Source organism: Ostrinia furnacalis, unplaced genomic scaffold, assembly GCF_004193835.3.
Source record: "Ostrinia furnacalis isolate ACB-3 unplaced genomic scaffold, ASM419383v2 OfSCF5169, whole genome shotgun sequence".
NCBI classification, from domain to species: Eukaryota; Metazoa; Arthropoda; class Insecta; order Lepidoptera; family Crambidae; genus Ostrinia; species Ostrinia furnacalis.
The window spans coordinates 39,597-53,424 of record NW_021135408.1 but is presented as its reverse complement, the minus strand read 5'-3'; the positions used below and the strand labels follow the sequence as shown (position 1 = coordinate 53,424).

At 37.7% G+C, this 13,828-nt stretch overlaps 1 protein-coding gene across 2 annotated transcripts in view; it reads left to right on the top strand.

Annotated features, from left to right (window-relative positions):
- LOC114360763 (neuroglobin) overlaps positions 1-13,828 on the top strand; it is a 106,364-nt gene that overhangs the window by 54,464 nt on the left and 38,072 nt on the right. Inside the window, exon 2 of one of the 2 annotated variants that reach the window (XM_028315552.1) lies at positions 4,816-5,250. In XM_028315552.1, coding sequence (XP_028171353.1) covers positions 5,054-5,250 — 197 coding nt within the window. In that variant the 5' untranslated portion in view covers positions 4,816-5,053. Of the gene's footprint in view, positions 1-4,809; positions 5,251-13,828 lie in introns of those variants that run through there. The other variant, XM_028315553.1, reaches the window with a different exon arrangement.

Genomic DNA, 13,828 nt, shown 5'->3' with positions numbered 1-13,828 from the left:
GGAGTCTGGACCGTCTTCATTCACTTAAAAAGTTGGAAGTACAATGCCCCCCTCTTTCTGGAGGAGGGATGAATCCAAATGAAGCCCTGTTTGCGGTCTAAGCGATTTGCATACATAAGCTCTGTTCGGTTGCGGGATCAAAAATGGAATAATGCTTTCTTAAGTAGTAATCTGTCGCTATTCCTCCCGTATTGAAGTATTTTCAGCCTTTCTTATTATGCATTCGTGGAGTGGACCATTGAGTGCGGTTCTGACTTTAATTGAATTGAGATAACTAGTAAGCTTAACAAAACCTTTATACAGGGTGTCCCAAAAAGCCCTAGTGATGCTCTACCTCTGAGCTTTGGTTTGACACTACTTTTTGGGACACCCTGTATATTTAGAGCATGACATTCTTAGGTTGTTCTGATTGATGGGCAATTACCATGGCACAATTTTAGTAACTTTCCTTAAGCGTGGCACGCCACCTGGAGCAAATCCTTCACCATCTTAATCTGAAGTTTTAATCTCTCCGGAGAGCTACACCGTTTGCATCCACTCCCGTTAATCTCCCTTGTAAATGGACGATGGTACAGGTGGGATTAAATGGCCCACCTGCTTAGTGGGAAATTAACTCGCTAGACTGTTATGCTACTTCTCTTGATATTTATTGGATAATTAATAATTTTGTGATCACTTAATCTCGGCTATTCTCAGTTGCCAGACGGTATTCCCACGGCCGTTAAATTTTGCAGGATGTTTGAAATTCGAAGTACAAATTCGAAAAAGAAAACAGTTCCTAAAAAAACGGGATGTCCCCGTGGGAAAGATCCCTTAGTGATAATTCCTTTTCCTTAGTAATTGTTGTAAAACACCAGAAACTAGATATCTGACATCTTAAGTATAACATTTATTGTTCTACAAGCTTTAACATACTTAACTTAATACAATGGAAGTTATAAAATAAACGTTAGTTTTTGTGTTTTTCAAAATATAACCCTACATACTATATTTTATAACGTACTATCGGGGACTCGAACGCCTTGACACCTTAAGGGCCTAAATTGTTTGCACACACACGCTCGATTTTGCTCCGCCCCCGTTCATTCATGTTTCGAGTCTAAGCAGCGTCGGCGCACCACTGTAGATGTTTGCCCTAGCAAACCAAGCTCTATGTAAAGCACTTAGGATTGAGTATTGCTTATTACCCGCATCCGTAGCGCTCGTTTGGCAACGTCGCATTTTAGTCAATTTGAAAACCAATTAAGAATCGCTACAAAATATTATATGAGGCTTCGTGTAAAATTTGAACTAGCGATTGCCCGCTCGGGTCACAAAATTGCTATCGCACATTCCGAGGTAACTATGCAATTTCCCGAGAAAAAAGTAGCCCTTTCTACAATTATTGTTGATATTATGAGTGTAAATCTCATGATATTAGTTTAGCTAGTTAGGGCGAGAAATACAAAATCATACATTTGTTTGTAACCAGATTCTATTATTAAAATTCTAAGGCTCAGTTGCACCATCTTACTTTAACTTTAACAAACGTCAAAATTCTGTCAAACTCCATACAAAAAGCACCGGTTACCGTTATAGTTACGGTCAAAGTTAGAGGGTGCAACTCAGCCTAAAACTAAGAAAGATTGAAGAAAAAGAAACATTTCGTTTTAAACCTTAACCCTATGACAATAAAGTGCACAATGGTATTTCGTATTGCAACCTAAGCCCTGATTGTCTCTTATTGGTCGTAGTAAAAATATAGTAAAATGCGTAACCAATTAGAGACGGGGTGAGCACGTGACCGGAGCGATGCGCTTACGCTAAAATTTCTACAAAGTGGTCAGGCGGAAGAGTCCCCGATAGTACCTACTATGTTACAAACGTTCAGATAAGATAGATAGGTTTTGGTGTGAACGGTTTTTTCTTCCTTTGTTGTTCTACAATAGTTTAACTATAGTTACGAAGTTGTCACGTGGTTCAAAGTTTATAACTTGATTTAACCGCCACCGCAGCCCTTGTAGCCTGAACTTGTAGTTTGATTAACTAATGGATTAACTTCGTTGATTCATCGATATTGTTTCTCAGTTTAGACCAATTTACGTTGAACCACTTCAATTTGGGAGGGCGGCCATTTTGTTCGTCAGATTGACATTGTTGTAAGCACCAATTGCAGCAATCGAATCGTTTCAATGAAGGCCACCGCAATTTCGGTCACCAGTTGGCGCCACCGGTGCATGAACTCCCGCCCAGTGGCGCAAATTGGGCGCACAAAACTCATTGGCGACAGAATGCTATTGGATTCTAAACTTCACAGCCCAATGCCGTAAACTGGCGTTCACCTAAATAGGGTTTAATAAGCTGAAGGATTTTCCTCAAAAAGTAACATTTTATTATTACTTGTTGCCGTTTTCTGGGTATTTTCTTTATAAGCTGGTATTTACATCATTACTGTGTATTTTGCCAGGATATACCTCTTAGCTCAAAAGTTATAGTTAGCGTTTTCTCTACAAAATTCATCAGAAAGTAATTAAAAGAAGAGCATCTTTAAAAAATTGAAAATAAATCTGAGATTTTTTGACATCTAATAAAGCCGGGTCCAGACGGGTGTAAAGCGTAACATTTTAATACATTTTTTATAAGCGACACGAGCTTCGCTAAAAACAAAGAAATAATATCACTAAACTAATATTTCATAAAAGACGGTAGTCTTAAAAAACTCAACCAAACAGTATTGAATGTATCGTGTAACGTAATGAAAAAAGTATGTGCATTACACCCGTCTGTACCGGCTTAAGCGTTAACAGTTGTATAATTTCAACATTCTATTCAACATAATGATCAAACAATTCCAATGTGTCAAAGTTTGTCACTATGAACCCACATCCTTTGCTAAAGTCAAAACAACACCTGTTTATTAATATACAAATTACAAACACGCCAATACATTTCGCACCTGTCTCCCCAAATGTATGTACGTGTAGGGTTGCCAGGTCGTCTAACCTAATACCCGGACAGATCAGGCATTTTATCCGGACATTTGGGTAAAAAAAAGCCGGACGGATTTTGTGTCTTTATAATAATACGCCATTTTTTTAGGTAAAAACTAAGCTTTTTATCATTTATCATAAAACTTCTTCAATACTAATGAATCGGAGTCTTCCAGTGACTTGGCCCACTTTTAGCTTGGTCCACGGGCCAAGTCACTGGTTTGAATTTTTAAAATATTTTTCTTCCAGCAACTGGGCCCAATCTAAGATTTTAGAGTAGATTTTTGTTGATTCGGTGTTTAATTTATTAATAAAAACATTAAAAGTGGGCCCAGTTACTGAACGAAAAAATATTTAAATTTCAATCCACTGGAAGACTTATGAATCGTGCGTGCGTGAGTAGTAAATGTAAAAAGCCTAACAAAAGCCGGACAGGCCGGACATCGTTCAATATGTCCGGCTTTAGCTGGACGCTTGGCAACCGTATGTACTATCGGGGACTCGAACGCCTTGACACCTTAAGGGCCTAAATTGTTTGCACACACACGCTCGATTTTGCTCCGCCCCCGTTCATTCATATTTCGGGTCTAAGCAGCGTCGGCGCACCACTGTAGATGTTTGCCCTAGCAAACCAAGCTCTATGTAAAGCAATTAGGATTGAGTATTGCTTATTACCCGCATCCGTAGCGCTCGTNTATAGTTACGGTCAAAGTTAGGTGGTGCAACTCAGCCTAAAACTAAGAAAGATTGAAGAAAAAGAAACATTTCGTTTTAAACCTTAACCGTATGACAATAAAGTGCACAATGGTATTTCGTATTGCAACCTAAGCCCTGATTGTCTCTTATTGGTCGTAGTAAAAATATAGTAAAATGCGTAACCAATTAGAGACGCGGTGAGCACGTGACCGGAGCGATGCGCTTACGCTAAAATTTCTACAAAGTGGTCAGGCGGAAGAGTCCCCGATAGTACGTGTATGAATTCCTCAATTAATTCTCCCGCCACGGCGCAGGTGCCGCGCAAACCAAAATATTCTCCAAACACAATATCGCGCACATTACCCAGACCACACATAAAATCATTTTCACACCTGAATCTGTTGGCAATCGTTTGTGGAAAAGATATTGAGATATTATCTTTACGAGCTGCTGAGTCCGTTGCTCTTGCTCGATAAATCTTATCAGGAGTAGATAAAAAAAATAAACACTGAATGAGAATTACAAAAATGTACAGTGTGTACGGAGAAGTAGTGATCAAACTTTAAGGGCGTGATCTATGGATAATTTTATCGATGAAAATATGTACTTGAAATTCTAGCCCAATTTACTTTATAATAGATAGCCTGCCTCTATAAAATAAAGCGTGAAAACGGAAAGAAGGGGTCCATTTGTTCAACATAGTACTGAAAGTAATATTGTACACTCTTTTCTTTTCTTTACACGTAAACAATATTTCTATTGATTACCAGCTGCGATACAATATTTTATAGAGACTGAAGAATGAGTAGGACCTATTCAATAGCGAAATCTATGCCTACAATATTGTTCAAAATGTTTCTAAAGAATAAGAATGATATTTTTTTAGTTAGTAAGCTACCTTCAGGCTCGTTAGAGCTGACGGCAACTTAACGAGATATATTTGCCATTGACATAATAACCTCAAATTTGTGCGAGCGTAAACAGAATTTGCTCGGAGTCCCGCAGCATTCGTACCACAAAGACATCTCCGAATCGCGTTCGCTAAATCATATTTCAAAATCTGATAAAACCTGACATAAAAAGAAATCCGTGGAAAGCCGAGCTGTCCATTCCAGTGATCTCATTACAACGCAATTTTCTTGTTTCACAGGTAGCGGCGAATCTCAAGATTAGATAAGATAAAGAAGCAAGGACGAAAGAACACTCGTAGAAACATGTTTTCGGCAATCGCTAGAGACGCTTGCAGATAGCAAGACAAATGAATGGTTAAAGAAAAACATAAAAGTGACCATGATATGATAGGAGTGCAAGTGGTTTTGGCACCATCGAAAGTGAATCAAGTGAAGTGGTTACAGAAAATGTTTGTGCAGTGATTGGTGGTTTTAGTCATGGGTTGCAAGCTTGGGAAGATGGTTGCTTCGGAGAGGCAACGGGGGGGGAACACCACCCAGGAGTTGGGGGGAGGGCCGCCCCCCGCCACGGATCCCCGGTTGCCGTTGACCGCGAAGCAGAAATACTCCATGCTGGCCTCGTGGAAAGGCATATCCAGGGCGATGGAGAAGACTGGCATTTGTATGTTTATAAAGTAAGTGGTTAACGCCCGTTTTCACCATCAATTCCTGAGTATTTCTCAAAAAAAATGTACATTTTGAAAAAAAAAAGTGTGCTTTGAAACAGTTCAAAAGTTTTATATTTATAAATCATCACACAAAAAAAACACACACACAATTTTGAAGGATGAATATTAATCTTTAAGATAACGAAGAATTATAGCTATAATCCTACTTATTACCAAATATTTAGATATTTTAAAAATAGTCCTTTTTTACCTTTCATACAAAAACCTGTTTGCCACCCTAGCTTTTTCATGTATTTTTGTTTCATAAAATGCGATACGTAACTAAATTATTGTAAATTTCTTTGTATTATCGTTCTACAGTAATCGCAGTTTCTGTATCAAATTGATTTTCTATGGGGTGTCATAATGAATTGGCAATTTAAAGCAAAAAAACAAAATGAGTCGCTCTCATTTACTATTTCGTTATTTACTCTTTAGTTACGATTTATTTCTACTTTCCCATGGTTTCTGAACAATTCCGTATTTATTTTACACGGACAACAATAGCTGCACTCTGAATGGCTGTTGGCCTGACGTCTCCGCCTGTTTTGTGGGATTACTTTTTCGTAACAGGCAGTAAAATCAGCGATTTTATATAGAACGGTAAGTCTTCATTTAACCATTTTTTGTAATACGTGTGGTACGAACATTTAGTAAGCTTTTATATTTGCTGTAACAAATTTTATCAAAAAAATACTTGTTTCTGATCTCATTTTGTCTAATATTTCGTTACGTTTTTTGCGAATTTCGTTACGTTACGAAAAAGTACAACATAATGCTGAGTGTATACTGTTATTACCTGACTAAGCATAGTAATATTCACTACTTAATTAATTTCAAAAAATATAGAGCGTTAATAACAAAAGGATTGGATACTATCTGCTTTACAGAAGTGCCACCAGCAAAAAATTATCAAATCATTTAGATTACGTTTTTATGTGATTACTTCTTTTGTTTTTTTAGGAATGCCGCCAAAAACCAATGCCGAAAGGCAAAAAGCTTACAGAGAACGACTCAAAATGGATAAACATGATGGAACAAAAATAATTTTATTAAAATAGTATGAATGATTACTCCCTTATTTTATTTCTAACCCCTTAATATTACCCCGTATTTGGGTGCATACTTACAAATATTTCGAATTGAATAAATAAAGAGCATTCACAATATTTCGCCAATGTATAACAATCCTTATGGCCTTACTATTTCGTTACTACCGTTTCGTTACGTACACTTTTTTTGAGAAATACTCTCCTAATTTTTAAGTGACCCCTATGACAAAATTCCTGTATGCGTTACCACAGGGGTCACGTAAAAATTAGGGATTGATGGTGAAAACGTGCCTAAGTCTTTTTTCTCTCTCTTTATTTGGGATAACAAACATTGAGGGCTTATGTGCTACATCTTAGTATAACTTAAAGATTGAGTAACAATGTAACCAGCACCATTGTCCACAAATAGGTTCAGAAGTAGTAACTATGTATAATGTTTTTAAAAGCATCCAGACACTCAATATTATTAGTAATAATGAATCAATATTCCTTCTTGCGGTAATGATATTCTAAATTTTCCACATACCTACTAATTGCCTTATCAAACTATAATCTTCCTTCACTCCAACCACCAAACACATCAACTATTCAAAATTATTTTACACAAATAAGATGGAGCGTACACACTAAACATTTTAACGTTTAATGTTTTTCTTCTTTTTCATGTAAAATCACTGACACCAATATTTTAGCGTTAACATTATGTTAAAGTAAATGACTTTTAAAATAAACATAAGAAACGTCAATACTAAAATGAAATGGAAATCGAGACGAAGGCTACAAGTCTTCAGAAATAACAATAAAATGACATCTATTATCATCGACCAAGGTCTCCAACGACGAGTACAACATTGTCCCAAGTCTGAATTTTGTATTTTTCAACAAAACACACTTTAGTTTAGCATCATAATACGCGGCACGTCGTAACTCAACGAACAAAGAAGAAACATCTTATTGATGTAAATTTAGTACAAAACTGGAACTAGCATTTAGAATTTCAAAACAGGATAAACTGTGTTGAGAATCTTATTGTTACATTTCGGCCACTTGAATCTTAAAAAGCGAGACATTGCTTGTTCCCGATAAAAAGTTAATGTAATAAAATATTTAACGATTTCATTAAAAACGTTTAGTCCTGACCTAGTTTTGTGTATTTTGAAATTGCCGCATTTTTGCGTCGTACAAGGAAAAATTTCCGTGCTTTTAAGCGATTTTGTGAAAAATATTATTGGCAGGTACTTGCTAATTGCTCATACCCTTAATTTAATTTATTGTCCGTGGTGCATAATCTTTTTCTTAAAGGTTTTAAACCTTTGTTTGTCACCTGTCATCCGCTTTGCAATGGAGGGAAGTCGAACCTTAATTTCGAACTCCTCCTATGTTCTTCTGATTAATTTCGTTGCGGGTCCAATGACAGTTTAACTTTCCCCGGGACAAACTTGACCTTCATTGGTTGGGTTTTTGTGGCGGTCAAGCTGTAGATCCTGGCTACACAGGAGTTGCAGTGGTGTGAACGAGAGGTGGGAATAGTCCCGTTATTTTGGCGTCGTAACATCTCATCTTAATATTTTTATTTTTATTCACCAATTGATGCATATTTCGTAGGTACCTACATGCACCGCCAGTGTTACAAATTAAGACCAATGTTCATTTTATACGTAACTTTATTCTAACTCTGTCACCACGACCAAATGTTTGCGTATTAACAAGTGTGAATAATATTGTTGTAGCAATAGCATCGTGGAACGAAAAATATTCCATTTGGTCAATATTAACCCCCTTACTAATAAAAAATACACGCTCGTTAAACAGTTGTTTTAGAGTGACGTTTAGTGGAAATGTCACTTAAAACGCTATTCAACGAGCGTGTATTTTTATGGGGGTAAGTCTTCTACAGTAAAATTACGTAGTTTATTAGTTGTCATTGTCACAAATATTCCGCAAACCAAAATGAACCACTGTAAACTTACTTACTAAAATTACTGTTAATCATAAATTTAATCAACACACTTACCTACTCCCTGAACAATTTAATGACTCCTACTTTTTCACAGAATCTGAGAAGTTCTTCCTAATTTCAACATTATTATTTACTCAGAAACGAAGTAGGTAAGTTAAATAATAAAAAGGGCTTACACAAACGTAAAGCCGTCTAAAAGTGATTTTACTTCCAAAGTTCGGAATAATAAAGAGCCAGAACCAAAAGAAACTAATCAAACATACACAAAGAACGATTTTCCAAAAGAACTTTGTTTGCCAGTTTTTGTTACTTACGCCTGTATTCACAAACATTACTATGAGGTCTCACAGTGCGCGTGGACGCACAGGGTGAAACACACAGAGCTCTATTCAACGCTGTGCGTTCGATTTGCTGCTTCATTTAAGCAAGCATCGTTTGTATACGGGCGTTAATACAAAAATGTTTTATAGGCACTTTTTGTTTTCGAAGTTGATTTAAAAATAAAAGTTGCCCGCGTCTTCGTAGAGACAAGGTAACTTTTACCTTGTCTCCACGAAACAGTAGTTTTTATACACCATGTCCAAAATTTGACATGCAGGTAGATGTTATGACGTAGGCATCCGCTATGAAAGGATTTTACGAAACTCCACCCCTGAGGGTAAAACGGGACCCACGCGTACGAAGTCGCGGGCGGCCGCTAGTAATACATATAAGGTACCTATTTGAAACACCTAGTGTAAAAGGGAACTCGAATAATATTTGAAGTCGACGTGACATTATACTTTCATAATTGACACCCCCAATAATATTATATTATAAGCACGGAATCTTCCTCATTGTGTTTCACTGAGGGTAGGAATATAATATTTGCTCACACGTAATCTCACGCAGATGTACAAAAACATTTCCGAAGGTCTAGTCTGAGACCGGAAGATATTGGCGTCTCGGCTGAAACCGGAAGATGTTAGCGTCTCGTATGAGACCGGAATGTTTTTTGAGTGAAACCTCCTGAGATATGAAACAGCTTAGGCTTCGCTCATGTATTAGGTCCATACCTATGAAATTAGCGTTTTGTGTGGAGAATTTAACGAAAATTATTTTTTACATACTATTCCATTATCATCATCATCATCTCAGCCATAGGACGTCCACTGCTGAACATAGGCCTCCCCCAATGCTTTCTATGTTGCCCGGTTGGTAGCGGCCTGCGTCCAGCGCCTTCCTGCTACCTTTATGATGTCGTCGGTCCACCGACCGTCGGAATTTATAGGGAACCACAAATTCAAATTTTATGAATTTTAGTGTGAAATAATAATTATGTATGTAGTATTAAAATACCTACAGAGGTAGTTTTTAACAACAACCTCCTCAACCTGGCAAGAACGTTTGAATATTTCGACCTGGCAACCCTACTTCCGGGTGTGACGTCACCCGGTCTTGACCCAATTGCGGGGAGAGCTTTGCCCGCAAACCGTAAATAATGGAAGCTTTAAAGCTTTGCATTTGTAATTGCTCAAACGGTCTTCAATTTCATCATTCTTTATAAAACCGAGTAAATTAAGTATACCCCATTAGGTTAACGCGTTTACGAAGATTAGAAAAGGAATTATATAATTTTTTCTTATAGCCCTTTTGATTAATGTTGAGGGTTTCCACTTACTTCATACTTATGTACTACCTACTGTGTTTCTTAATTACCTACTTGGACTTACTAAGATGGCGCTACTGTAGGTAAAGTAAAGGTCCTCTGTGTGATGTTAACAATCTACGAGTATATCGAAGCGAAAGGTCACTGATTGACTGACTCACTCATCACAAAATCTCAGAAACTACAAGTGCTAGGCGTCTCAAATTTTGTTTCCTTTTTAGAACGTAGGTGCTTATGCAGTGCTCACTAAGACGAGAGTTTGCAAAATTCAACCCCTAAGGGGGTAAAACGGGATCCACGCGTACGAATTCGCGGGCGGCCGCTAGTTAAGTATAAAAACGATAGCCCTCATTATTAAACTTTGTGGTATTGCCCTTACGAGAGCGAATACCAAAATTAGAGATCCTAGCGTTATTCACGTAACAAAACTTCAACGTCAACAAAACACTGAGTTGCGATCCTATCCTATCGAGTAATCGTTCTATAACCCTTGTGAATACGGATTTAGCTGTTTTTCAATGGGACGACTTCCGAACGTCAGCGAGATCTTGACTGTCAAAATACGTGAATTAAGCCACTGGTCATATATTTTCCACCGCCTCAGGCGATGACATGTTCGCACATTCTCGGCAACTTCATGCCCTAGGGATGCTTGCGAGATATCCCCTGGCTTAGAGAAACATCACTTAGTGGGTGTGTATTTCTTTTAAAAGTTATTTGTTTGTTGTCTGTCATCCGCTTTGCACAGGAGGATTGTCGATCCTTAACTTCGAGCTCCAATTTTCTTCTGATTAATTTCGTTGCGGGTCCAATGACAGTTCAACTTTCCCTTGGGATAAACTTCGGCCTTTACTATTATAGTTTTTCTTGGCTAAACAGGTGTTGTTTTGTATGAACGATAATGGAGGCCATTTGCTTTATCAAACACTAGGTGAAACTTGGTACGCGTGAAAACAGTTTGAATAATATTTCCCGTTTTAGCAACATTTTTTTTTACTTCTCCGCCCCTATTAGCTGTAGGGTGATGTTATAGCCTCAAACCTTTTTCGATAAATGGGCTATCCAATACAAAAATAATTTTCCAATCGAAACTCTTCAGCTCTTATAATATTTTTCGAAACATCTTCAATATCAAAAAGCTAATTTCTTCGTAAGAGTTTGGTAAAGCAAAGTTTTTTGGAACAGAATCTCTTTTTATGATTTGCTACATCTGGGACGTGCCTCGAAGTATTAAATAAACAAAATTGCCCGTCATAAACTTTGGAGGTTCTGTAACTTATTGGACTTTTTTAAGAATTATAAAAAAAGTTCTAAAGGTAACCCGAAATATTGTGAATATCGTCTTTTCTTGCGCGAAGTTAATTTATTTTCATTGAATTCTCGGATGCGACTCAAAAAGATTACTGATTCAAAATTGTCATCAACCAAGCAATTGAAACATCAACAGCGACTTCAACAGACGTATCGGACGCAGGTCAGCCGTAGTAAGGACTTGGAGTGCAAGTGTGGTTTTGTTCCCCAGTCGACGAAGCACATGTCGTGCCTTGTGTGCCCAAACAACTGCACGCAGAAAGATTTACTGAAGGCTACTGACAACGTCACTCTTGTGGCGGAGTTTTGGGCTGACGCTGTGTAGGTTTGTTGTCGACACGACAAGAAGAAGCGACTTCAATAACAACACAATGTGTCAGCAATATGACTACTCTTCAAAGGTCTCGCCACAAGCAGTGGCCAATAAAGGCCTAATCCATTCTAAACATAGTTCGCTCGGTGGCCCGCAGTGTAATTCCACCTATACGCAGTATTCTCCCGGTGGCCCGCAGTGTAATTCCACCTAAACACAGTACTCGCCCGGTGGCCCGCAGTGTAATTCCGTTACGGCGGTCTGTTGGTTGTGGAATTTAATTTAAATTAAGGCTAAACTACGAGTAAATTGGGGACCAGCTTGGGACATATCAAAGGAGAGTGCGCACGGCCATTTGTTCATAAATTTTCGTTTAAAGCAAACATTTGATGCACGGGGATGTTAGTGCATTTATGGAAACTTAGCTTCAAACATCATATTTGATTGGGCAAAAATTAACAAAGTTAAGAGTTGCTACTTTTAATTACGAGTACCAAAAGAGAAAGAAATTAGTAGATAATTGAACAGACAAACTTTGAAGCGACTAATAATTATCCCAACCAGCCAAAGAATGTTGGGGTTCAGTAATACTTGTTTAAGGGCTTTTTAAAAGCCCATTTGTAGAAAATAAATGACCTTTAATCCGTCCAGTTATTTAATAAAATCTTTCTGTATATTTGGTTTAGTTTCCTATTTCGTAAGTGGATGTATCTCCCTAATAGTGTTGATATTATATTATAAGGAGAGCCATCATACATAAATTATCATATTATCTAGATGCCACCTTTATTTCTTGGATCTTTTTGTAAAGTGTCTTCTGTTTCTGTCATTTTTTCTAAGGCCGAGTTGCACAATCTTATTTTAACTTTGACCTACGTCAAAAATCTGTCAAACTCCATACAAAAACCTCCAGTTATCGTTATACTTACGGTCAAATTTAGGTGGTGCAACCTACCCTAAGCGAAAGCCCAAAACGTACCTTTCCAAATTAAGAGTTACAGACTTCAATTATGAGCACTAAAGTCCCGACAAGCCAGGACCAAGGAGAAATCCGGACTAAATACACGCTTGTGTCCGCACAGACGTGGCCCGCAGCAGTGTTGCCAACAGCTACCAAAGGCTCGTAGCTAGGAATTTAACAGAAAGTAGCTAGATTGAGTATTTTTTTCTCCCTAAAAAGTAGCTAGAAGTAGCTGAATTCAGAAGTAAATAAAATACTAAAGAAATAAACACTGCAGTTAATAAATCAGCTATAAACTTTAATCAACTTAACTTTAATACTGTGACTACTTAATTAACAAATAAAAGAAGACAATATTTTGATTATCTACCGAATATTATAATTATCTAATACTAGCGGCCGCCCGCGACTTCGTACGCGTGAATCCCCTTTTTCCCGCTAATTCCCGTTCCCGTGGGAATTTCGGAAAATCCTTTCTTAGTGCACCTCTACGGTACCTAAGCTACGTCCCTTCCAAATTTCAAGTGCCTACGTTTAGCCGTTTAGGCTGTGCGTTGATCTGTCAGTCAGTCAGTCAGTTTCTCCTTTTATATATTTAGATCCCATTTTGTCAACTAGGTACGGCTTTAGGAAAAACGTAATTGTGACAGAACTGGCCGCTTTTCCTGAGCGAATCTTTTATGCATAAAATAGAATTCAGAGTTATTAAACTCATTCTATTCCTCTGTTTATTTTTTATTAATTCATTTGGGAGAACAATCTTCCTACCTCAGCATTTGAATGCGGAAGTGAAAGACATGCTATAGCGAGTTACAAATACTTTGTAAAAATTTATCATAATCAATAGTTGCTAGAAAAAGTAGCTAAAAAATTTAGCTACAAGTAAAAAAAAAGGTTCTATATTGGCTCACAGATAGGAATTGAAAAGTTATGTAAGAAAATGCGCTACCAAAAAAAAATTGTAGCTGCCTGACATCAAAAAGTTGCTAAATCTAGCTATAAAGTAGCTAAGTTGGCAACACAGGCCCGCAGTGTAATTTCGTTACGGTGTGTGCTGCCCGCAAAGGAGTACGGTGTAGGCACAGAATATGCGAGTTTACGTGAAGGATTAGGAAGTAAGGGAGCTCACAGACCAGCGACAGTATATCGGTGATCGCCGACGACAGATCTAAAAGCGAAGTCACTGACGGACTCACTCATCACCAAATCTCAGAAACTACAAATGCTGGGAGTCTCAAATTTTGTATGGAGGTTCCTTTTAGAGCGTAGGTGTTCACTAAGACGGGATTTTGCAAAATTC